A 26,676-nucleotide genomic window follows, 5' to 3' on the forward strand; every position below is an offset into this window, starting at 1 on the left:
GGAAAGTGTGAATTGTCCTAAGCCTCCTACACATAATCAGAATATCAGGGGTCGTCCGTTTTGTTTTTTTTGCATGCTAGTCTCATCAAAAATGAAGAGGTTACTAAAGTTACAAAAAGTCTCATACGACAGAATACAACTTCAGAAGTGATGTAATGTATTGTATTGTAATGTAATGTGTTCTTTCATTTGAAGCAATCTGCTGAGCTGGCCAGAACCAACTCTTGAGGGAGTCTATTCCACATTTTCACAGCTCTCACTGTGAAGAAACCTTTCCATTACATTTCTTTTCCTCCAGATGTAAAGAGTGCCCCCTTGTCCTCTGTGATGACCTCAGGGTGAACAGCTCTACACCGAGTTCACTATATGAACCAGTGATGTACTGCATTTATACATGTTGCACATATCCACCCCTTAATTTCCTCTTCTGAATCTTTATAATTTTCAGATTTTTTGCTTTATTGCCATGGCCAAACAAAATGGATTTTATAAACATTGTTTATACACAAAATAGGCGGTAGGTAGATTGCGAACAAGAAATCCAGAAGACATGTTATTTAACATTAGACAAATACTACAAGACAATTGTGAAAACATCATCTCAGACCTCTGCTGGAGGACTGGTGCTTGATTTATGGAAAATGTGGTTTTATACCGAATTTGCTTCCACAACAACTGTTTTAAATATGGGGCATATGCTACAACAGAACAAGATGTTTTCTCTCAAAATATAGTTTAACATAACATGAAAAACTGGGAATAAGATAATGGACTGCGATTAACATCACAGACAGAACTAGTTTGGGAACTTTGCTCCCACTTTTATGTGTAATCAAAAACCAAAAATGAGTCACTTACCACATTGTACAAGCCAATGCACCATCGTTCAAACAAGATTTGTCCAGAAAATCCATTAACAAATGCGAACCAAAGCTGAAACACAAGACAGAGGTACAATATTATATTTTGATACTTCACTAAATGTTTCCATATATCAGGGAAAAGGGGGAGGGTAGATGTTGGAATGTGGACCACCAGCTGGACACAGCTGTACGATGTTGCTAGAATGTAATTATCATTGTTGTTTCAAAGTCGTTCTGCTCAAATCAGCCTGCTATGGTGAATATTTTACCTGGGCTGTTTTGGGCTCTGTGGCATGCACAAGTTGTACACGCCTTTATGCGCGAATCAGGAAGAGCACAAGTAATGTTCACCAGATGTATGTTCTTCCACTAGAGCCTTGACTAAACTATCAGGCCAGTCTGCTTACTGAAATCTGCACCATAATACAAGCATTCTAGAAACTTATTGTACATGTGTGTTGTGAGCCCATGTCTGGGTCTGGTATTATGCGTTTATTTCCTCTTTTCTGTTTCAGCACACCTGTGGATTTGTAGCAAACAAAATGCTGCAACAAACAGACGAGAATAGGAAAGGCAGGCAACACCATTTTTTTAATATGAAAGCTGTAGACTCGTTTAACATTAAATGTTTATTTATTTATTTTTTTACATGAGTATGGGGTGGTAAATACCCTTGTCAGGCTTTTTTTTTGTCCCAAGAGCGAGATTTTGCTTCACTTCCTCTCCCAGAGACACAGCAGGAAATGTTTCACAACTAAGAGGATATCTTCTCTTGGACAACTGTCACCAAATCAGGTTTACCCATTTGAGGACTTCCTCTGACCTCCTGCTCCAATTCAAGAATTTTGGCTTTCCTATCATTTTCTGTTGAGGAGACAATGGTCACTGGGGCAATAGTGCAGGTAACTCTCCCCAGTGGAAAAAAAAAGAAAGTAAAAGAAAAAAAAAACACTAACAGACATTTTACCCATTTCGTACTCTATCCACAACTAGAACCTATGCTTGTTGTATTGTTTTGTATTACAGATGAACTATAGGCAGATATAAAAGACAAACATGAATGCAGTATTATATTCAACAATACCTTATTAAAACTCCAGTCATCTTGTAATTTAAAAGAAAAAAAAAATAGCTCCCGCAATTGTCGCTGCAACTACACTATAACTGGGTATACTGCATATTTGTAATCCTTTTTTTTTTTTTTAATACACTCCAACATTACTTACAGCACCCCCTGGATCATAGCTACATAGTTAGTCTGGCCGAAAAAAGACAAAAGTCCATCCAGTTCAACCATGAAAAAAAAAAGTTATGATCCTATACTCACAGTTGATCCAGAGGAAGGCAAACAACCCAGCAAAACATGATCCAATTTGCTCCTGCAGGGAATATAATTCCTTAATGATCCCCCGAGAGGCAACTGGATATTCCCTGGATCAACTTTACCTATGTAAAGTTGTGGCCATTTAGAGTGGGGGCATCTGAAGCCCGCTAGGGGTTTCTTCCAGGACTAGGTGCAGCTGGCTACCCAGTATGCACCTTCTGATCTCATGCATGTGCAGTGGGAACTAATAGTGGCGCACAATAAATATGTATTGCAGGTTGCTATAGCAATGGCGCGTCAGAGGAAGTTCCCGCCCTGTTGTTATGGCAATCTGTCAATCAGTCAACTCCTGGGATTGATGACACTGGTATCCCAGGAGCCAATGTTAGAAAGGAAATGATATACCTTGCTGCGGCTACTAAAACTAAACAAAAAAAATTACAAAATCCAAAAATCAATGGCATTGAGATCGGCAACAAATGTGGCTGTGCTTGCAAAATATGGTGCAAGCAGTGTATGTGCCTGAACTTGAATTAGTATCAGCTTCCTGCAATCACCTGTGCAACTGAACTCAGACTGGGAGAGGGAGAAGTAGCACAAGGAACCAGTCAGGTGTATTGCAATGCTATTGTGATAACAAGAACCATGTTAATAGGAGGAGTAAGGGTAAACTCATTGGTCTGCTGCTTCTCTTTTCACTGTCCAGTCACATGCTGGGGGAGGAACAAGACCTGTCAGTGTCACCTAATTGCAGCAGATCAAAATCAGGTCTCCTGCCCTGTAGGGAAGGCTGTGCAGTGTGACACAGCTGTGTACATCGATGGACAGAAATACAAAAACAGGAGGAATAAACCATTGACAAGATTTCAAAGGCTCATTAAGTCTCCTTTATTTTCTCTGCCGAGCTTGCTTTTTTGCTTCCTAGGAGAACATTGTGCCTGTCACTTCTAACTGAGCAAGACTATGTCAGCTAGTGCAGCCATGCTAAACTGCAAGCAGGTAATCGATGTGAGAGTGCAAGCCTTCATTTTTACATCAAGCAGCATATCCATACCCTAACACAGCAAGCAGATGGCCATTAGGATGTAGGTCTGAAACTGGTATTAATATTTTACTACTCAAGCTGAACGCCAGGCAAATATAACAAAACGCCAGTTAATTACGTTTTTTATTAATTTACAAAATAAATAATACATTTTTCTATACAAGTAGTATAAGTACCTGATTCTGTATTAACCACTTGCCCTCCTGAGGATTTACCCCCCTTAATGACCAGGACTCTTTTTGCTACTCGGCGCTTCACTAATTCAACTGATAATTGCGTGGTCATGCAATGCTGCACCCAAACGAAATTTAAGTCCTTTTTTTCACACAAATAGAGCTTTCTTTTGGTGGTATTTGATCACCTGTGCGCTTTATATTTTTCACACTATAAACAAAAAAAGACCAACAATTTTTAAGAAAAACAATATTTTTTACTTGCAGCTATAAAAAATATATAGTAAACTCAAAGTTGGTTATAAATTTAGGCCAAAATGTATTCTGCTACATGTTTTTGGTAAAAAAAATCCCAATAAGTGTATATTGATTGCTTTGTGTGAAAGTTATAGCGTGTACAAACTATGGTATAGATACTGCAATTTACGCCATTTTTTTGCTATACAGCGCTGCGCTAGTTTAACGGACAATTGCGCGGTCATGCAATACGGTACATAAATGAAATTTATGTCCTTTTTTTCACACAAATAGAGCTTTCTTTCAGTGGTATTTTATCGCCTGTGCATTTTTTATTTTTTGCGCTATAAAAAAAAGGCTGACAATTTTGAGAAAAAAAAACAATATTTTGTACTTTTTGCTATAAAACATGTCCAGTAAAAAAAATTAAAAAATCAAATTTTGTCATAAATTTCTGCCAAAATGCATTCTGCGACATGTCTTTGCTAAAAGAAAACCCAAAACGTGTAAATTAATTGGTTTACGTGAAAGTTATAGTGTTTACAAATGGCGGGAAAGATACTCGAATTTTAAATTTTTTTTATACTAATAATGGCGGCGATCAGTGACTTATGGCGGCGATCAGTGACTTATGGCAGGACTACGGGACTGCGGCGGACATTCTGACACTGGGGGGAACCGATTCGAGGGTCACTGACATCCCCAGTGACACCAATACAGTGATCAGTGCAAAAAAAACCACTGACACTGTACTAATGGCACTGGGGAGGAAAGGGTTAACTTTTTTATTCACTGAAAGGGTTAACTGTGTGAAGGGAGTGTTTTACTAGGGGGCAGGGGTGTTTACTACACGGGGACACGCTGATCGGGAGAGATAAACTCTTCTCTCCCAATTAGCGTGTCAGGAGCTGTCAGGGAACTGACAGAAAGCAGAGCTACTGCAGCCCTGCTCTCTGTCAGTGATTGCGGGACACAGCCGATAATGACCGGCCGTGACCCAGTGACTGACACCCGCGGCCAGGATCGGCGGTGCAGGTAGGGCGGCGCACCTCGTGCGTGCCCCCTACCTGTTTTACAAAAGCGCGTTTTAAAATGTGCTTTTGCCCAGCCGTGCCACCCTGCCGCCGTATTTCTACAGTAGCTGGGCGGTACGTGGGTAAAGGATAAGTTCACTTAAAAAAATAAATAAATAAATGGACATTCTTTTGCAGGTAAAAAAATTAGCTTTTTATTGGAGCCTGTAAAGCATTGCATCAACCATCAGTAGATCGTTGGTGCCATGCACGTCTCCAGTGGGCTGTCAGTTTAACCTGTTTGCTCGTACCTCGTACAGGAAGACTGAATGAACTAACACAGCTCTCCACAGCGCCGTGTTAGTTTATTGAGAACTACAAGCAAAGGATGTCGGTACTTGTAGTTCATTAATTCCCAGAACTCTGTCAACGAGTGATGTCGCTGTGTAGGCGGAGCCCCAAATGGCCACGTCGATTTAAAAAACTGACAGCTAGTACGAGGAACCTCTCCCCTTACTGTTGTCATAGGGAGGATGGGGGTTGGGCAGCAGCTGCAGCAGTGGGAACATGTAACATGTTCCCAAAGGTAAACATCCTTTAATGGCAGCCTCTGCCATCCCTAACATAGTTACATAGTTAGTCTGGCTGAAAAAAGACAAACGTCCATCCAGTTCAACCATAAAAAAAAAAGTTATAATCCTACACCTACAGTTGATCCAGAGGAAGGCAAAAAAAAACCCAGCAAAGCATGATCCAATTTGCTCCTGCAGAAGGAGCTACACATAGACTGGGAGAGGGCAGGGCAGCAATATCAGAATCTGTTACATGTGAGCAGAGCTTATGACTTTTCTGTGTTGCTGCTCTTTCACTGACCAATCAACAGCCTGGGGGTGGGGAATTGGCAATGCCATACTCCTTTATTCTAAAGCTGGCTATACAAGCTGTGAATTTTAGTCATATATGTTTACCACTGCTCAAGGTAGTAACTCCCAATCTCCAAGCACAACTCCTCCTGTAGGCGCTAGCCCAGCTCATGTGCTGCATAGATGAGAACAGCTGCACTCCAAACAATCTACTTTACTAACCAAGATAAAACCAATACAGACAGTGGAAATACAGTGGGGGACTGGGAGGTAAACATGTTTCATGCTAAAGGTGACGCTTATTCTTTACCTACAATGTTAGTCAGTTCCTGACAAAATGGCCCTCGTTCTCTAGATGTATGACCTTGTTAACACTCTCCCATCCAACATCCTTCATCTGAAAATTGATGGAACCAGTTTGATGGTCGGTGGCTCTGGCTGTCAGAAAACAAGAGTTGCTATTTGATATGTGTCCAGCCACACTGTGTAACACAGATGGTGGAACCTGTTAGATTTTATGTGTGTGTGTGGCTAGATTAGGAGCTTGTTAACACCACATTCATTGGTTTGCTTTGAGAGTCCCATTGCAAGGACATGGTAACAACCTGGTTTTTAATAGTGCCATGTCACATCAATTCCCTGCCTTTCTGTGAACTGGAGAAAATTTAACGTAGCTCACATCAGTGCATGTCAAAGCACAGTCATTATGTGCCTGTTAATGAAGTCCTTTGGTGTGATCAGACCCTAATAGAGAAAACGGCTGGACAGGATTAAATATGCTCTAGCAGATAAGGTAGTTCATATGTGTGTATTTTAAGCTGGCCATACACTATTAGATTTCCTTTGTTCAGCCTGCAGGCAGATTCCTTCAACCTTACTAAACAATGTGGATCATGGTTTCTTAACCAGGGTTCCTTCAGAGGTTGCTAGGGCTTCCTTGAGCAATGAGCAATTTCTGCCTCTCAGATAAGTTCCCACTGACACCACTGATCTTTTTAGCAATCTTTGGGGGGGGGGTAATTCTTCCTAATGACCACAAGTGTAAGGAGTATTCTCCCCAGTGACCAACACACTAATTTATCATGAATTGTAAATATAGTAATGTAGTAGTAGCAGGGGTTCCCTGAAACCAGAAGATTATTTCAAGTGTTCCTCTGGGATGAAAAGGTTTAGAAAGCCTGGTGTAGATGAATGAATCCCCAGCTGGGCAGCTATTAGAATATCCAAACACAAACTGTGGCTGCATCTAATTGGATTCAGCTGCTGTTTCGACAAATATTTTCCAGCAGGCTCCTTCGAACAATTTTTTGTTGAACAGATCTGGGCCGATAGTGCCATCCACAGAGTGAATTTGGTCTGGTTCATCAGGAACCAGATGTAATTTGCTCAGTGTATGGTCAGCTGTACTTTTTATTTAGCAGTTTGCCTGGAGTTCAGCTCTAAGTAAATTAAAAGCAAACTTTGTTTTTTTCCTTGCAAATCAGTATCACAGTTCTCAGCTAGGCTTTTAGGTGATTCATTATAATTGTTTTTCTGCTGTACATTTTTATAGCTCATATTATTTTTATCAAACTTCTCGCAATATCTACAAAGGTCAGGCGGTAAAAGTATAGTGTGTACACTTGTTAGGTGCCTTCCCCAGGTCTGGATTGCATTATACACATCTTGTTGTATACATGTTCCAAAGGGTTACATTATAATGAGTGTGACACAAAATGTGTTTCAGCAAGCTGTGTTTATTATTCCCTGAAAATGTATAGAGCCACTCTGCTATAGGCAAAGCTTTGCTTTCATCGCTAATCACATAGATGAGCTGAAATGTTGAGCTGAGTGGTAAACCCATGTGGCTTGCAGGTTCTTCTAAAGTTCCCAAAGTCCTGGCCTCAATCACTTGCAAACTGCAGTGTCTTATTAAGTCAGTGTCATGTGACTGCTCCACTTATCTAATAAAATAATTTCTCAGCAGAACTGCTGAATTAATTCTACAGCATTTCCATAGCGAGGTCAGCCTAGGTCTAGCAGAGTGTCCCCTCAGGATTTATTATAATGGAAAAGTGAACCAATAGCTTCCATAACAACTCTTCACCTCTTTAGGAAGAAAGAAAATCAATTTTTGTTCACCTTGGGCTTTCAGCTCAACAGAAGAAAAAAAATCAAAACATTTTGACAATGTTTGGCGTTTAGAGAAAGCAGTATGTCTGGTAATTAGCAAGTCCCCAGTCCCCAAGAGTCAGAGAGACTGCACTCTTCAACAGCTGGGTCCTGTGTCATGATTGCTGTAATCAGACTAATACTGCAGATTAATGATCCTTTCTTGGATTACAATGCAAATTGCTGGAACCTTGGGAGACAGATGGAGGCTTTACCAGCTTGTAGACGAGGGAAGGAAAAGTGCTAGTAATGACTCCAAACAGACCTAAAATGAAGACCAACCAATAAACAGACGAATGTTATAAATATGCAACAGGTTGTGATGATTGGACAGATTAGTTACTTTGTAGTAGCAATCCTTTCCTGGTAAAGTACTGGACTGCTCAACCTGTAGGAAATCTGTAATTGTTCAGCAACTGTTTCTTTTTCTCGCACTCATTGAGGCTTCCCACCTGTTAGCTAGGTGTCTCAACACACTGCGGAAGCAAAAGAATGTTACATCACTTCCGCTTTCAACGCAAAACATGTCGTCACTTTTACACCTGCAAATCATGTAGTGTTTCCATTTTTTGGTCTAACCCCTGTATGTCCAATGGAAAATAATTGCAGTTAAAAATTATCAGTGAAAGGTTACTTTTTTGGTTTCACTTTGGCCTGGCAAATAAGCTTATATATTTTATATGTCTTGAGGGAGAGGTTTAGGCTATATAAATGAAAAAAATAAAAAAACATACTTTCATCCATGCTGCAGCATTGGCCTGAACGTTTTTTTTTTTTTTGTTTTGTTTTTTTTTTTAAAGAGATCCCTTCACAGAGGTTTGAATGGTCAGAAAACTACAATTGTGATTTAGAAAGCTGAGGTCCACATTCCCTCCATTATCTCAGTCATGTAGGCCTGGTGGTGACGGCACTGAAGCCAGAGTTTCCATACTGAACATTCCATCAAGCTTGGTGAAACGCTACTGTGAGCTCCCTCTTATTATTATTATTTTTTTTTTTTTTAATTTAAATATTTATTAGTTTTTCATATTATTACAAAAATTCCATAAGAAGAGACACAAAACATATAAATAATCAATACATTTCTACTTTGCCCCCTTCTAATTACCTCTTTTCTTTCCCTCCCCTCCCAACCCACCTCTACCCCCCCACCCCCTCCCTCCCCTCTGCAAGATCTCCAATCTCTCAAGACCCAATAACTTTAAATAATTTCCTAGTTTAAAATTTTCTATATTTCTCTTTCATTCCTGATTTTTCCCATTTTTCCCATCGCAAATAGTATATTTCCAACCTGTCTTCCTGCATATAGTATGATCTTTCCATTCTACTAATCTGGTTTACCCTATTAATCCAATCCTCCTCCATCGGCACCTCTGTCTTCCGCCAAAACTTAGGTATCAACCCCTTTGCAGCACTTAAGTAGTACCATACGCCTGATTCTTTATATTTATTTACTGTTGTCTCAACATTATGTAGGAGACACATGGTTGGGTCTAACCCTATGTCATTTCCAGTTATTATTTCTATTAATTTAACTGTTGTCTTCCAGAAAACCTGAATTTTTGGACATTGCCACCATATGTGGTACACCGTGCCCTCCTAGCATTGGTCTGAACTGAGCTGACTGTACAGTTCTCATGGAGCGAAGAGCAGTGACTGTCAGTCACCTTTTTCCACTCTGCCCTTCCAGCGCCCCCTGGAGCACCAGATGCAGCTGGCTTCAGCTCTCAGCCACGTGCTGAGAGCCAGAGTCAGCTGTCAATCAGGAAACTTAGTTGAGATCCTTCCAGAGTCCGAAGTAGCTGATAGCTGGCAGTAGCTCACAATTATCTGACTCTTGGTCACAGGAGAGCAAAGGTAAGTGCACCAAAGTATGACCAAAAAATCTTTTATGCTTTCTGACCTACACTAAACTCCATTTCTGGTTGAAGACACTCAGAAGATGATTTCAGGGAAGTCTGTAGAGATCAACTGCACTGGTATGGCTAGCGCAGAGATTTCACTGGCAGGTTGTAAACAATGCAGCTGCAGCAGTGACCCCAGGGATACAGGGAAATATACATAATTTTCAGCAAGTACAGAAAATACCTGTTTATTTTGCTGGACAATGCAGTGCCCTTTTTACTTTCTATAAATTGGGCAAACAGAAAAAAATATTTTATCTTTCGTCTGTAAACTACTGATCCCATCAGCCTCCATGTAATGGAGATGAACAAAGGCAGACATATTTAAAGTCCAAACTGATGAAGTGATAACTATAAAACACAACCAAAAACCCTTGAATTGAATGAGTGCTTATATGATTAACAAATAATTAACAAATAATGACCAATGCTGCCACTCTTAAATAGATAGACTATACATAAATAAACATAAATAAGCCAGTGGCGCTGTGACCAGCTATTAAGTGAAATGTGAAGATGATAGGCAACAATGGAATTTTATTTCAGATTACCATTGCCAATATAGTGAGGTAGAATCTATTTTTCACCAGCATTGGCATGTATTGCTGATGGATAAAATACTTGGACCAGTACTACCTAGTTCACCTAGATTTCTATATAGGAGGATGCGTAATTTTGTGGAGAAGGTAGTAAAGAACATATTGGGTCCCCCAGGGAAGGTATCATTGTTCCCTCAGATGAAAGGCTTTGCAGCATGTAAAAAATATAAAGCTTGTTGCACAGCAACTAATGACATAACTAAATGTAATTCCTTTTTCTCTAAAATTTTGGGACATGAATTTAACATTCCTGAGTTTATCAATTGTGATACAACTCATGTGGTTTATGCTCTTCAATGTCCATGTGGGTTAATTTATATTGGACGTACTAACAGCCCCTTGAAAGTAAGAATAGCAGAACACATGAAAAGTATTAGAAAAGGATACAGTTATCATAGTGTATATGATATTTTCTCATGTTATCACGCGACAGACCCATCTAAACTGTTATTTTCGGGGGTAGATCGAGTTGTTCCCTCTTGGAGGGGGTCCAATAGGGTGAGGGACCTCTCCAAGAGGGAAACCAAGTGGATTTATCTACTTCACTCTTTGGCACCAGGTGGGCTTAATATTGAGCTGGACATTAATTGCTTTATTAGTAATCTATAGGGATGGAAATGTGGGAATCTTTTTTTTTCGGGGGGGGGGGCGATTTTATTATATGATTTCAATTTTATTTTACTATTTTACTTATTAATATTTTATTTACGTTTTAGAATTTATATGCGCATATTAACGTATATGTACAGTATTCTTATAATGTGTACATATGTATACTTTATTAATCTATTGATGATGAGTCATTGTTATGAAGAGTGGTTAACTTAACCACTTTATGTAACCTCCTACTGCTGCTAAGTAATATTTAGGTCATTATGGTAACTCCCTTTGAGGGTTAATTTTGTATTAAACCAATTTACCAGTAATGCGGCGAGATATCTGTTTAAATGGGTGGACTGTGAGTGGTTTTGCCCATTGTTAGTGACTGACCAATGGCAGCAATGAGAAGGGTACATAAAGAGAGTCGCTGTGCCATACAGCCATCCCTATGACTAAGTTGGAAGCTACGAAACGCGTCAGCGTGAGGCTTGTGGCGACCGGAAGTGACGTTGTGAACCAGAACTGGAGCGACATTTTGCGGGATCCAGTGGTGGTGACAGCATGACATGCGCATCATAATATATTGGATTATAACAAGCATTTTTGCTAGTTTATTTTGTGAGTGGCTTTTTATTTATTTAATAAAATAGAGGATATTGGTTAGTGTACCATTGGAGTTTATCCGTTACTTTTACATGACCATGATATCTGGTGAAGAGGAGTAAGGAGATTTATGTAGATTATGAAGTTTACATGGTGATACTACAATTGGAGATTTCCCAAGCGATGCATGCCGACCATGAGAGTGGAAGGCATGTGTGTCTAGTGAGTGCATAGCCAAAAGGGAAGGCGGTTTCAAGAGCACGTGGTGATTTTGTTTTGGGAATATTAGAAGATTACAACACTGAACGTGACATTTACATTTTCATTGATTGACTTATATCACGTTTGTTTTATTTTCACTTTATTTTATATCATTTTATTCTATCACTGGAAAACATGTTTCACTTAATAGCTGGTCACAGCACTACTGGATTATTTATATTACAAGTCCGGCCTGGGTGGCAACCATGGCTTCCTCCATAGGGACAGGAAGTGTGTTATTCGTAGGAATAAGAATAGGAGGAAAACAAAGGGAAAAAACTGAAACAGAAAACTACTGCAGGAACCTCATCTAAGGACTGGTAAGCTGCAGCTATATTACATTTTTGTTTTTAGGTTTAGATATGCTTTAAATCATTGACCCACTTTTAGCCTGACTGGACAAAGAAGGAGTTCCACCACACAGATCAGGTCATACTATTGTTTTCTCCTGTAAGCATGTTCACAACGACAGCACGATGGGCAATTATTAGAGCAACAATTGATTCAAATACCTCAATCTCTCTGTTTCTATACAGTGGGTTCCAGAAAGCTAATTTGGATAGATACAGATTAGGATACTTATTTGTAATATATTAAAATACATGTGTAGCCCTGGTTCACAATTTTAGCAGAGAGGTGCATCTTCAATTTCATTGTGTTTGATGCTGTCCTTGTTTATATTTGCAGAGGAACAGGCACATTTGTAATTGAAGTCTGGGATTACAGAATTTACATAGCCTGCTAGGTCTAACCACCACACAGAGGAAGGGGATGTGAAATGCTGGGTGGAACAGAGGGTTGCTGGTCACTGATGAAACACTTATCGCCACATCTGGGACATTAGAGAGGACACCCCTAGATACCAGAGATCGTCAGTGACACTAACCAAGTCTATTGCCCAGCCGTCAGAGGATTGTGGTCCCAAACTGGATTAAGTCACTGATGGGGATTGGATCATCTGCTGTCATTACAATAGTTGGTGACAGGCCACTGGTGAGTTCCATTACTCAAGGAACAGCATCGCCTGTGTGAGTCACAGTGAGAGCACCCTTTACCAGTGTATGGAGGAACTTTCCTAAGCACCCCAACATCAGTTTGGGCCCCAATGTGCAGGCCAGTGGAAAAAATGGATTTAAAATAGAACGCCAAACTACTACTGTGGTACCACTTCCTTTAGGCATGGCTTCTCAGTATAGGTTTCTGGGACTGTTCTTTATTTCACTTGTTGTCACCAACTGTACAGTGTAACTTAGTTGCCATTGTTTCACATAATTACTTAACAATCACTGCTGTTTCTGTGCTTTAAACTGTTTGCAGTGGTTGTTCCACTTCAGTACAGGTGTGTCAGCATGTGTGGTGCTACTTACAGAGTCATGGGCACATGAAACAGGAGACCTGAGAAACAGTGCTAGTCTCCAGAATCGCCGCTACTTGTTTATGTTGGGTATTTCATCTGGTGGTTACATTGATTAGGAAGAAAAGAAAATCTGTCTTTTGCAAACTAATTTTGCCAAAAAAACAAAACAGAGCAAAAAATAATTTATTATTGTTGTGACCCTTAATGAGCATATTGATGATCTCTCCGAGAAAGAGAGAGAGATCTTCTAATAAAGAAACCACACTATAAGTACACCACATAATTACCCCAAAAACAACGTTGTTGTATTAAGCGTGTAACCATGACCCAAAACACACCTCATTAACAGAAGAAAAAATTGTACCATTTATTAATCTGCAAATGAAAGCTAATAAATTCATGTGCCTTTCAAGATTTTTTTTCATACAGAAAAAGCAATGAATGCCCAGGCATAGTCACTATATAGCTGATCAAATCTAAATTTATAAGGAATAGTCACAACGCCAAGATACTTAATACTGGAAAGTGCAGGCATTGGAACTGTCCTCTTAAGACTTTTGTGCCAGACATTACAGTTCTGGTTTTAATAAAACTAAAAAAAAACCTCAAAGCAGATGTCACCAAGAAATAAATCCTCTGTTTAAAGGGACCCTTGAAATATTTTTCTTGCTTAAATATGCACAATAAACACTGTACAACAGTGCCAGGCCAGTGGTATGCAGAGGAAATGAGCATGTTGGAAGGTGTGCAGAAAGTTTAATTGTGAAAGAGTTGTGCAGAGGATGGTGGTGGTGAAGGGGGGGGGATGTTGGCAGGGTGCAGGCAGAAGTTAGCAGTGACCAGAGGGAGCAGAAGTGACTGGTAAAAGAGGTACGCAGAGATGAGTGGTGAAAGAGACAAGCAGGCAACGCATAGGGGAGCGGTGGAGGAGAGTAGACGGGATCTCCAGACATCGCTGGATCTCGATGGGGCCCAGGTAAGTATTGAGGGGGCTGGAGGGCACTGCTGCACACAGAAGGTTTTTTACCTTCATGCATAGAATGCATGAAGGTAAAAAACCTGAGCCTTTACAACCGCTTTCAGTTGTAGGGCTCCATGTACACTGCAGCTGATAAACTCACGTTTAGGAGCTGTTCAGCGTTTTTTTTCAGCAGCCCCTGAACTCACCCTAATGTTTTCCTATGTGTCCATGTATACAGCTTCGTTTACAGTCGTTTACAGGCATATGAGTTCACAGTCGTTTTTTTGAATGCAGAAAACTTGCATTCAGCAGTCGATTTTATCAGCGCAAAACGTTTGTAAATGCGGCAAATTGCATTTAGAAGCGTTTTAAATTTTTGTTAACTCTTCCAGTTCCCGATGCTGTTTACATCATGAAAAATGCATGGAAAGAATTTCCAAGGTACTCAGATGGAAAAAACACTGAACACAGGATGTTCCTACCAAGCTTGTCAAAATTTGTAATGAACAATTCACACCTCAGACCTCTCCCGCCCTTGGAAACAAAAGGTATGTTAGTGACCATTCACTCCTCAAATTCCTCATGCAGACCCCCTGCCAGGTGACCTTAATGACTCACTCCACCAGACACCTTTCCCACCCTTGGGAGCAAAAGAAATGTTAATGAGCAACTCACACCTAAGTTAATCTCAACACATACTGCTCTCTCTGCTTCTACTCTCTGTATTTCTCTGAAACAGTCTGAAATGGTTAATAATTTACCACTTTTCAGTGCATTCTGAAAATTTGGGAGGTTCTCCCGTGCTTATCTTTAAAAAACGCTTCTAAAAGCAAACGCACATAAACGCACATAGACGCATTATGCAAACGCGGCTTGTAGCAAACGTGCGCATTAGAGATGGACGCAGATTCCCCATCTTATTAAAGGTATTCATTTATTCTTTATTCTCCTTCCCCCTCCCTTTCTGAGAGGCACAGTGACAGATGTGTGTGTGTTAAAAGTGTCACAGGCCAGATCCCAGCAGGGAGCCACGTGGTGCCGCTCTGCCAGAGAACATGTGTAATTTCTCACCTCGTAACCAAGATAAGGCAGCTTTTCCCAGGAATTGAAAGAGATTGTAACCTCATAAAACCTAGCAGCGTAGGTGACAGAATTAAATGAACATTCCTCAAGTCAGTTTTTCCCCTATGTTTCATGTCTTGAAATATGGAAGACTTACATAAAAACCGGGCACCTCGTCAGATGGCCAACGCGCAGACGGACGTTCTGATAGGCCTCTCCATTCTTTTTGCATGCTCAGGGAAGCAGAAACATAGATCTCGTGAACCGTGCGGCCTACAATCTCATAATTCATATCTACATGATCCTTAGACTTATTTGCATAATAAAATACCTGCGGAGAGATTGTTGCTTGTGCAGCTGTAAAGTTATAGGCCAAAATATGGATTATGAAAAATGTTGGTTCTAATTCAGAGTTCCGCCCGAAGAACCCTCCCTAAATAGAGTATTGGTAGTTACTCAGAGCCACCCCCCTGCTGGGGGACTTTAAAAACACAGGCTAGCAGGCCTAATAAGGAAGTTGAAGATATCTCCCATTTTTAACATCAATACCACATGGGGAGACCCTTTCGCTCTGCAACTTGGATCTGCTTAGATCAAAGGCTTAAATGGCAAATAACTTAACCCTTTAACTTCTCCCTGTTATCTTTGCTGTACTATGGTTCTTTGTGTGTGTATATATATATATATATATATATATATATATCTTAGTTACATCTTTTTTCTGTAAATATTTTATTGCACCTGTTTGACTCTTAGTAATAAATCTTTCTTTCTGAAAGTGTTAGACTGCTTCTAAAGCGCTTAATTGCAATTTACGAATTCCTGCCTCTAAAGAGATGCTACTGTGTTTGTTTAATCCTCTGCCCAATCAGCCTGCGGTGACCATATTGGACAGATGACTTTTCAACCATTATAGTGTATATTTAATAAAGAGAGTTTCCTCTTTCTGTGTACAAAAAAGGGGTGGTGGCAGTGTTTAAGGGTCAGTTGCGTAATTAACCTGACCCAGTAACAAGCGCATCCAGGCTGCAGGCACAGATTGAAATCCATTAGCTGGAAAATCGCTGTGTAGGGTGTAGCTGGGTGTGGCACTGTTACGCACGTCACATCGCAGTTTGGATCAGCCAGTCCTTCGGTCATGAATTTGGTGAGAAGGTCTGGGGTCTGACGCCACGATCGTGACACGGCTAAACAGATGTTTTTTAACCTACGTTTTCCAGCAGTCAGTTTCCATCGTTCAGAAGTGTCCCATGTACATGGGGCCGTATACTGAGGATGACAACACATACTGATTAGGGTAGAATAGGGTCCTAGGCAAGGCAACAGCTCTAGTCCTTCACCCATTTTATTGATTTTGATAAGAATGCCAAAAGCAAAGACCATGGAAAAGATTTTTTGTGCAAGAGATTTTTTTTAGACAAATGCTGCCAACAAAATCAATCTATCAAGCTAGAATTTCTCTTCAACTGGACAAACAATATTTTTACATACATCTATTTTTACATCTTAAGACAACCATGATTGCACACAATATGCACATATATTTACTGCATGGAGAAGCATCATATTGATTTTAGCATGTGTGTTTTGTGAAGGATCAATCATTACAAGTAACAGAAAGACTGGGTTAGCAATCTCCATTCCCTGGTCTCTTTCTTCATTTGTCAAAAAAACCAAGATGAATTAAAAATGGAATACAAGATTAATTAAAAATAAACCAAACAATTAAAACTAAAAATAAACGTTCAGTATGTTGTCTTTTTAAAATGGGAAAGAGAGGGGAAGAAAAAGTCTTCCTTCATTTATAAAGGAAAGACCAAAAAAAGATTAAAACAGATCTAATACTGAAGCAGAAGACACTTATGTACACATACTTATACATAAGATCAATGTTGTCCCCTGTGACTGGTCACTGCTAAATTAGGGAATGATAATATATCTATCTATATGCTCTCCCCAAATTATTTCAGACACCCCCAAATGAGCCTTCTTGGGGAGAAAATCAACCAGCAGGGTTGAATTTTCCCAGCTCATCACAACTGCTTTCCCCAGTAATATGCAATATGAGTGCGCCCCCTCTTTCCTATAAACACAAACATGCACTTCAGCCGATCTGAATATATGTACATACTTTTATACAAATGATCTTTCATTTGCTACATTGTACCTGCTTCTCCAACTACGATCTAGTGTCTGCTGGTAGCTCTAGTGTCTCTTAAACATACAATACATACACAGAACAATTCTTTGTCCATATAGCTCTTTTTTACAAACACTAAGCAGTACTATGAGAACTAAGCCTTTTGCCATTGTGACCATTACTTCAAGAATGTTGGTGTTAATTTTCCGTCTAGCCAGACCGTTGCAGAGTAAATTCTCCAGTCTCCTCTCTTATCCCAACAATGGGCTGAATAGCTTTGGGTTTGAAGCTTGATTACTCAGACTCAGAATATGATCATGAGAGCCTCCCAAGAGGTATAATCTTTTTATTGTAAATGACTAACAAATTACCTTAAATTTTGGTCAGGGATATGACCTTATTATCCAATGATGCTTTAATCCTGTCTGTATGGACAGAGAATGGAACCCACTGCAAATCCCTTTTCCACCCAGAGTAATAGGAGTAAATGTGTAATAAAAGATGTAATTTTACGGTTACAGGGTCACTTTGTATCACTTTAAAGGAAAACAGAGGGGTGGGAGAATTCTCGCTGTCATTCTATAGGAAATTATATAGGAATTTCTCCATCCTCTTTAGAATTTAGAAACCTCCAGTTATGTTGTGTGATCATGATATCATATGTGTATCATCATAATACACACATGCATATACGCAACTGCATTATCAGACAAAAATGGTGCATTACTCTTATTATACAGAAATTCTGCAAATAAAATCAACATGTGAATTAGTAAATACTGCAGTCATGCTTAAGTCTTCTCCATAAATCTTTAAACAGAATTTAATATAAACCCTGGTGACTAGATACAGACAAAACTTTTCATAATGCTTCTCTATAGGACCATGGCTTCTTATCAAATAGGTCTGGATGTATTACCTTCCTGTAAAGGAATTATAGACCATAACAGCTAAAAAAGAAACCTGTGGGGAGAGAATATGAAGGCTGCCATTACTGACTTCTCATTCTCAAAATGCTAGTATTCTGGTTTGCATACTCCAATGGGGAGTTTTTGTGACCAGATTCCTCAGATCTTGACGTCACCACCCCATCTCCCCACTTTGTCCAATTAGTTAATGCTTTGCATTCACTGAGAATATGCTAAGTATCCCCTGAATGGTGCCCATGCTGAGTGAGCAACCTCCTGTGTTCAGAATGAAGCAGGGCAGACATTTGTGACAGGGCCTGGAAACTAGTGGAGGTCACTGGAGTATCTGTGTCTGCTACAGTGATTTCCAACTTCTAAAATTGTCATATCTAATTTTCAGCTTCAATGCTATTCTATTTATATTTCTTAATATGATTTTTTTTCGCTGGGTACAGTAATATTTTAATTTGTCCTTAACAATCAGGTGTACCCATTTTTTTGCTAGATCTAAAAGTACTGATAAGCCTGGAACTGTGAAAATGACACATATGCTTGTGTTTGGGCAGCAAAATGTGTAGTGCTAATGAGCAATATTATCATGCTTTTTTCCAGTAAGCCTTCAAGAATGAAACACTAAAGAAGAATTATTAAATGACACGGAGAACAAATATTTATTTAGATACATGGAACAGCCACATAGTCATATGAGGGCAGCACATCTAAAGTGGGACATAAGAACATGCCATTGCACCATCCTAAAGATTTTGTCAAGATTCCCTTACCTCAACACATTAAACAACATCACTGTCCTCAGATCTTTACTTTTGTGGCCTACCCGGCACTACTGCAATCTCTGCAAATATTCCATACTGCACTTGTGCATATGCACCCTCTATTTACTTCAAAGGATGCATTTTTTAGTATCTGCAGTCTCACAGAAGGACTTTCCATTCAAGTCAAGGGAGGTAGTAGTGCAGCTGCATGATCAGAGCTTGAAATGTTTCAGATACAGCCTGTAGAGTGCTGAGTAGGGAGGTAGAAAAGGATAAGTGCACTAAGCATTCTTCAAGGCGAACCAGTGCGCTAACTCACCTCTAAAGCTAAAGGCAATGAGGGTAAATTAATCTTCATAACACATAGCAGATACACTGAGATCACATCTCTTTCCACTCACTTTCTATGGAGTGTGGATCTTGGCAGCTTGCCAGCCTTCCAATGTTAACAAACACTAGGTGCTTGTAAGCTGATAGGAACAGACTTAGGACCTCTTTTGTAATTTTTGAGGATGAACAACTTTACAGTACATGCGGCTAGAGAGGCCACTGATGATTTGTTTTTTTTACTGTTTGTTAAGAAGTGGGACTTCACTTTACTCCAGTTTTTTAATCTACCTTGTCTATTATGCCTGTTTGCCCTTGATTCATACACTCACCTGGCTAGCGAATCCAGTTCTCCAGCTTTGATCGGCTGCTCAGTTGCCACAGCATCGATCCTGTGTTTCCATCTTCGCCCTCCTCAGTCTTTGGTAGTCATCTGCCTCTTTCGGGTTCAGACTGATGAACCGCAATGGCACACACCAGGTCTAGTCAGTGGACACCGTGAGTCCTGCTGCTGCAGTCTCATGGAATAGCCTAGATTGTAAGCTCCAAGGAGCAGGGCCCTCCTATCCCTCTTGTATTGAACTGTACTGTTGCTGTATTGTCTCCCTTTATAATGTAGAGCGCTGAGCAAACTGTTGGCGCTATATAAATCCTGTATAATAATATGGTGTGGCTATCCCAGGAGGCTGCAGTAGTAGTAAAACATCATTCTTGCCTAGGAAAACGCTGAATAAAAAAAAAATTAGCTTTTCTTTCCAGCATTTTTCTAGCCTTTTTTGTGCCAGTATTTTGCCTGCATTTAGTTGGTTGTTAAGGAGTGGGTTGGTAAGCGGACGCCCGTTTCCTTCACAACCAATAACTCATTAGCTGTCAGCGGGTTCCCTGCTGTAAACAAAAGAATTACTGGCATAATTATAGAAAAAAAAAAACAGCGTGGGGGTCCCCTCCCAAATCCATACCAAGCCCTAATCTGAGCATGCAGCCCAGTAGAGCAGGAAAGGCCACATGCCCTCAACATGGTGGGGTGCTTTGGGGAAGTAGGGTTTAACAAGGGGGCCCCCAGATCCTGGCCCACCCTATATGAATGAGTATAGGGCACATTGTACCCCTACTCATTTACCAGATTCTGATAAGCCCCCCACCCACAGACCCTCAAAACCACTGCCCAGGGTTGTAAGGAAGAGGCCTTTGTCCCCATCACCATGGAGACAAAGTGATTAGGGGGGAGCAACCTCTACCACAAAGCTCCTCCCCCATGTTGAGGGCATGTGGCCTGGTATGGTTCAGGAAGGGGAGGGGGGCACTCGCTTGTCTTCCCCCTTTCCTGACCTGCCGGGCTGCATGCTCAGATTAGGATCTGGTATAGATTTTGGGGGGGTTCATATCTTTTTTTCTTTTCATTTTGGCGTGGGGTTCCCCTCAAAATCCATACCAGACCTAAGAGCCAGGTATGGATTTGGGGGGGACTCCACACCATGTTTGTTTTTATTTTGGTGTTGGGTTCCCTTTAAAATCCATACTAGACATTAAGTTCCTGGTATGGATTGGGGGGGGAGACTCACGCTGTTTTTTTCCTCAAACTTCTTTTGTTTACACTCAGCAAAAAAAAACCCACTGGAAAAGCTGTTTAGGAGCATTCAGCGTTTTTTATGCACCAAATAGCCCCCAAAAAAAGATGAAGATTAAAAAATGCTTCTAGCCTACAATAGTGTGCATGTACACCTAGAACAAGACTATTTAGCTTCTAAGAGCAGAAAGAAAATGCTGCTAGGAGCTTAAAAATAAGCTAGTGTGCATGGAGCCTGAAACTTTTTTGATGTTTTAGAGTTGGAGTAGTGATTGGTTAGCTTTTTTGGTTCGTTAGACATATCTGTACATTGAGATCTTAGGAGACAGCTGTCTCTGGAACAGGTGTCCCCACTGAAAGATTTCACTTCACCTTTTGTTGCAGTGACAACTGTAAAATGTTGGAATTCTATCATTTCAATAACAACGGTTACCAGGACAATTAGGGAGGGTGATTTTTACCCTTTCCTACTCTATCCAAAAAGAAAAACACTTTGGTTACAGATACACTTTAAAGTGGATGTAAAAACTGAAAGTTTTTTTTACTTTCATGCATTCTATGCATGAATGTAAAAAAACCTTCTATGTGCAGCTCCCCCCACAGCCCCCTCTAATGCTCATCTGAGCCCCATCTTAATCCTGTGATGTGCACTGGAGCATTGGTTGTACCGGATTTCTCCCTCCTCATTGGCTGATTTGTAAGGACAGCACCAAGTCTTCTAGGCATAGAATGAACAAGTTGGCAACATATTGCAACATCGATCTTTTTCCATTCTTCAATAATGGAAAGAGCTTGGATGCTGGATGGAGAGTGATGCTCAACCTGTCTCTTCAGAATTCCCCATAGGTGTTCGATTGGGTTCAGATCAGGAGACATACTTGGCCACTGAATCACTTTCACCCTGTTCTTCTTCAGAAATGCAACAGTGGCCTTAGATGTGTGTTTTGGATCATTGTCATGTTGGAAAAGTGCACAACGACCAAGGGCACGGAGTGATGGTAGCATCTTCTCTTTCAACATAGAGAGGTACATCTGTGAATTCATGATACCATCAATGAAATGCAGCTCCCCGACACCAGCAGCGCTCATGCAGCCCCACAGAAGGACGCTGCCACCACCATGTTTCACTGTAGGCACCATGCATTTTTCTTTGTACTCTTCACCTTTGTGATGCCATACAGTTTTGAAGCCATCTTAGTTTCACCACTCCAGAGTACAGAGTCCCAGTAGACCTCTTTCAGCATGGGCCCTGGCAAATTCTAGGCAGGATTTTTTGTGCATTGCCTTTAGGAGAGCCTTCCTTTATGGACGACACCCATGCAAGCCATTCCTCTGCAGTGCACGCTGTATTGTGTCACAGGAAACAATCACCTCAGTTTGGCTTTTTACTTCTTTAGTTAACTGCAGTGAATTTGCATGGCAATTTTCTTCAATCCTTCTCATCAGAATATGCTCCTGTGGAGGTGTTCACTTCTGTGGATGGCCTGGACATCTCTATGAGATGGTTGCAGTTCCCTCTTTGTTACATTTTTGTATCACTTTTGCTACAGTATTATGACTGATAAATAAATCTTCGCTGATCTTTTTGTAACCTTCACCTTTCTTGTGTAAAAAAATAATTTTCTTTCTCAGGCCTTGTGACATTTCTCTTCCATGTGGTGCCATTGCTGACAGCATGAAATAATCAACTGTCTGCTGGACACCTGTTTAATGAATAATTAGACTCGCCTGTAGTTGAATTCTTGTTAATTAGGATTTTGTTGTCTAAAATTTAGCTTTGCTCCTAAGAGTTTTATTAGGATGTATTCATTTTGCAACATGGTCTTGAATTAATTTGTTAGGAAAAATACTTTTTTGTGTGTGCAAATGAACAAATCCTGTTTGCAATCAATGGCCCACATTTGTGGGAGTATTTTGTAGTATAGAGTCCCATAGAAAATGTTGATTCTAAAAAGAAAAGTAAAGGTTTTCTAACAAATCTGTTGGGGTGTACTCATTTATGCTGAGCACTGTATATATATATCATACACACACTATATTGTATGGGACGCCTGCCTTTTACATGCACATGAACTTTAATGGCATCCCAGTCTTAGTCTATGGGGTTCAATATTGAGTTGGCCCACCCTTTGCATGCGATAACAGCTTCAACTCTTCTGGGAAGGCTGTCCACAAGGTTTAGGAGTGTGTCTATGGGAATGTTTGACCATTCTTCCAGAAGCGCGTTTGTGAGGTCAGGCACTGATGTCAGACTAGAAGGCATGGCCCGCAGTCTCTGTTCTAATTCATCCCAAAGGTGTTCTATCGGACTGAGATCAAGACTCACTCATTCATGTCTATATGAACCTTGCTTTTTTCACAAGTGTGCAGTCATGTTGGAACAGGAAGGGGCCATCCCACAAAGTTGGCAGCATGAAATTGTCCAAAATGTCTTGGTATGCTGGCATCTTAAGGGTTTCCTTCACTGGACCTAAGGGAACAGCCCAACCCTTGAAAAACAACCCAACTCCATAATTCCCCCTCCACCAGACTTTACACTTGGCACAATGCAGTCAGGCAAGTACCGTTCTCCTAGCAACTGCAAACCCAGACACATCCATCGGATTGCCAGAGAAGCATGATCGTCACTCCAGAGAACACGTCTCCACTAGAGTCCAGTGGTGGCGTGCTTTACACGACTGCATCCAACTGTTTGCATTGCACTTGGTGATGTAAGGCGTGGATGCAGCTGCTCGGCTATGTAAACCCATTCCATGAAGCTCTCTACGCACTGTTGTGCTAATCTGAAGGCCACATGACATGAAGTTTGGAGGTCTTTAGCTATTGACTCTGCAAACAGTTGGCGACTTCTGTGCACTGTGTGCTTCAGTATGCGCTGACCACGCCCTGTCATTTTACGTGGCCCACCACTATGTGGTGGAGTTGCTGTTGTTCCCAACTGCTTCCACTTTGTTATAATACCACTAACAGTTGACTGTGGAATATTTAGTAGCAATGAAATTCCATGAATGGACTTTTTGCAGAGGTGGCAACCTATCATGGTACCACGCTTGAATTCACTAAGCTCTTGAGAGCGACCAATTCTTTCACAAATGTTTTTAGAAGCCATATGCATGCCTAGGTGCTTGATTTGATTTTTACCTGTGGCCATGAAGGTGATTGGAACACCTGAATCCAATGATTTGGAGAGGTGTCCCAATACTTTTGGCAATATAATGTGTATATATATATATATATATATATATATATTGTATTTTATGTATATTATTGTTGTTATTATTACAGAATTTTATATATATATATATATATATATATTATACTTTATATACAGTAAATTATATCAGATTTATAAATTATATACATTATGTGTTATATATTTATTAGCCACTAGCTGCCTGCCCACAGTGGATTTACAGCGAGTGGGTGGCACAGGCAGGGACCACAATGTAGGGAAAACATCCTGGTTTTCCTTATTGGCCACAGTAAGAGTTTGTCAGCAGGTTTCAGCCAATAATTTAGATGAAACATGCTGATTGCCTGTGGCCAATCACAGCACAAACAAACACACAGAACTCTGTGTTCACAGAACAGTGATCTGGCTGTTTCTTCTTCCTGTAAAAGCAGCACACATTACACTTGTTAAGCACACAGTTACCCCTTCATTGCCCCTGGATGCTAACCCCTTTCCAGCCAGTGACATTAGTACCGTGTACAGTATTATATTTGATAATTGTATTTGTGTCACTAGCTGGGTCAGAGTCAGTTAGTATCCCTCCCAGACAGTGCCAATTAGTGTCAGATTGCCCGGTATACTATCACAGTCATACTATAATTTGCTGATCACTGCCATTACTAGTATAGTGTCTGTATGGATCAGTATCTTGATCATGATCAGAACTATACTAGTGCCCCCAATAGTATAGTGTCCCAAAAAAATTCAGTTTGGTTTTTTACCAAAGACATATAGCAGAATACATTTTGGCTTAAATTTATGTAGAATTGTGATTTTTGCTGGATATGTTTTATAACAGAAATTAGAAAATATAGTTTTTTTTAAAGTTTGGTCTTTTTTATTTATATAATCATTTGGGTACAGTGTTGCATGACTGCACAATTGCTAATTAAAGTAGCACAGTGCTGAATAGCAATAATGCCCTGGCCATGAAGGGGGTAAAACCTACAGAAGGTCAAGTGGTTAAGTATATTATAAATGATACATTTATATATTATATCTCTGCATGTGTATGTAATGTGAACACATATTAATTGGCAACAGTGTGTCATTTATCTGTAATACTCCATTTAACTTTAGCTGTTTTGCTCATAGTTGTGGTGTAATGTGAAGTCACTCATTTACTATATACCACTGTACTGTTCCATCCAAATTCCCCACTACATTGACCATGAAGAAAACTGGATAACATTAGTAGATTAATAGAAGTTGAGGTATAAACATATTTATGTGAGTCATCATGTCACTGGATGACTTATAAATCTTTTGCATGTAATTCTACGATTTAAATCCAGTTTCCTGTGAAAAAAATAAAAGTCAGCAGCTACAAAAACTCCAGCGATGTGCTAACTCCAGCGATGTGCTCACCCCAGCTGGGTTCGTTGCCCATCCTCTGCCACCGGCATCTTAAGTATGGGCACCCAGCTGTGACAGCTTGTGGCTTCACAGCTAGGTGCCCACTATGCATGCGCAAGTAGTGATGCTCATTGTGAATGGCCCCGCAGTCTTCTGGGACCTGTTACCTGTCACAAGTCCCAGAAGACTGCGGGGGGGGAGGGGCAGTGGGCAGAGGAGAGCCTCCATTTCTGAACTGCCCCCCCCCCCACTCCCCAAATGTGCCAATTCCTAATGGGGACTGAGGGACGAGTTGTTAAAGCGGAACTTCCACTTTTAGGTGGAGCTCCACTTTAAACACCATCACTGGTCTCTAAACAAAAATCTTTCATTATTATAAAAAGGCAGAACTGATTGGGTCTTTCAATACCAGCTCCTAAAATTTCTATTTCAGTTTCTGAAAATAGCAAATCACACTTACAAACTATAAGGACTTAGGCGTTGTGCATGTGAGTGGCAGTGGAGCAGTAAAAACAGGTGGTTGAGCCAGAGAATAACATTTTTGGGAAAGTGGTGGTGACTTTTTACAGTTTTTCCTAAAGTTAGTAAGCAAATCAGATGCCAGAATAATTTTTGATATTCCTGTGAATAAATTCCAAATTTGCTTATTTGCAATATGATGATCGAGGTCTTATATACAAAATTTTTATCTGCTTTTGCGATTGGCTCAATGCTTTTTCCCCAGAGGTCACCACAGAGTCTGCATTTAAATTTCAGCCATCTCCTACAAAATAAGTTACATATTCAGTAAGATATTAAACGTTTTTTGCATGTATATAGTGATGGGGCTATGGCTTTCTTAATCAGAGGTTACAATGAAGAGAGATCCTAAACTTAGCAGCCAGTTTAATAAATGTGTTGTGACGAGATTTCAGTTTACTGATATCACATAACTGAAAACTAATTTTGTTTCAGATTCTTCATGGCTCTCTGCTTTTTTAATTTTTACTTTTTTAAGCTCTGTTCTAAATAACTTTTTCCTCTTGCACTTTTCTCAGCATCATGAATGAATCTGGGCTATACTGCAGACACCATACAAACCGACATCTGTTAGGATAAATCATTGTCAGCTGCAGATAGTAAAACATAACAGGTCCTCTTAACTTAATCAGGTTTATTATTGTTTTTTACTGCAGTTTGAAATCCACATCTGTAACACAGTAGAAATGAGCGGCATCCCGACACAAGACAGGATGGATTTAACAAGGGTGAATCTGAAGGTGGATTTAAAGGAATAACTTTCATAAAGCGAAGTAATTGAGACACAAAAAGTTCCCCGAACAGATGGTGCGGATTTTCAGACAGCTGTGTCATTTCT

At 40.2% G+C, this 26,676-nt stretch overlaps 1 protein-coding gene across 1 annotated transcript in view; it reads right to left on the reverse strand.

The window, feature by feature from the left end:
• Nucleotides 1–26,676, reverse strand: part of ATP8A2 (ATPase phospholipid transporting 8A2) — an 870,132-nt gene that overhangs the window by 245,432 nt on the left and 598,024 nt on the right. Inside the window, exon 28 of the mRNA XM_089685820.1 lies at nucleotides 859–933. Coding sequence (XP_089541946.1) covers nucleotides 859–933 — 75 coding nt within the window. The remainder of the gene's footprint in view (nucleotides 1–858; nucleotides 934–26,676) is intronic.

This window comes from Staurois parvus, unplaced genomic scaffold, assembly GCF_062004578.1.
Source record: "Staurois parvus isolate SC_StPar_1 unplaced genomic scaffold, SC_StPar_1.0 ptg000387l, whole genome shotgun sequence".
NCBI lineage: Eukaryota > Metazoa > Chordata > Amphibia > Anura > Ranidae > Staurois > Staurois parvus.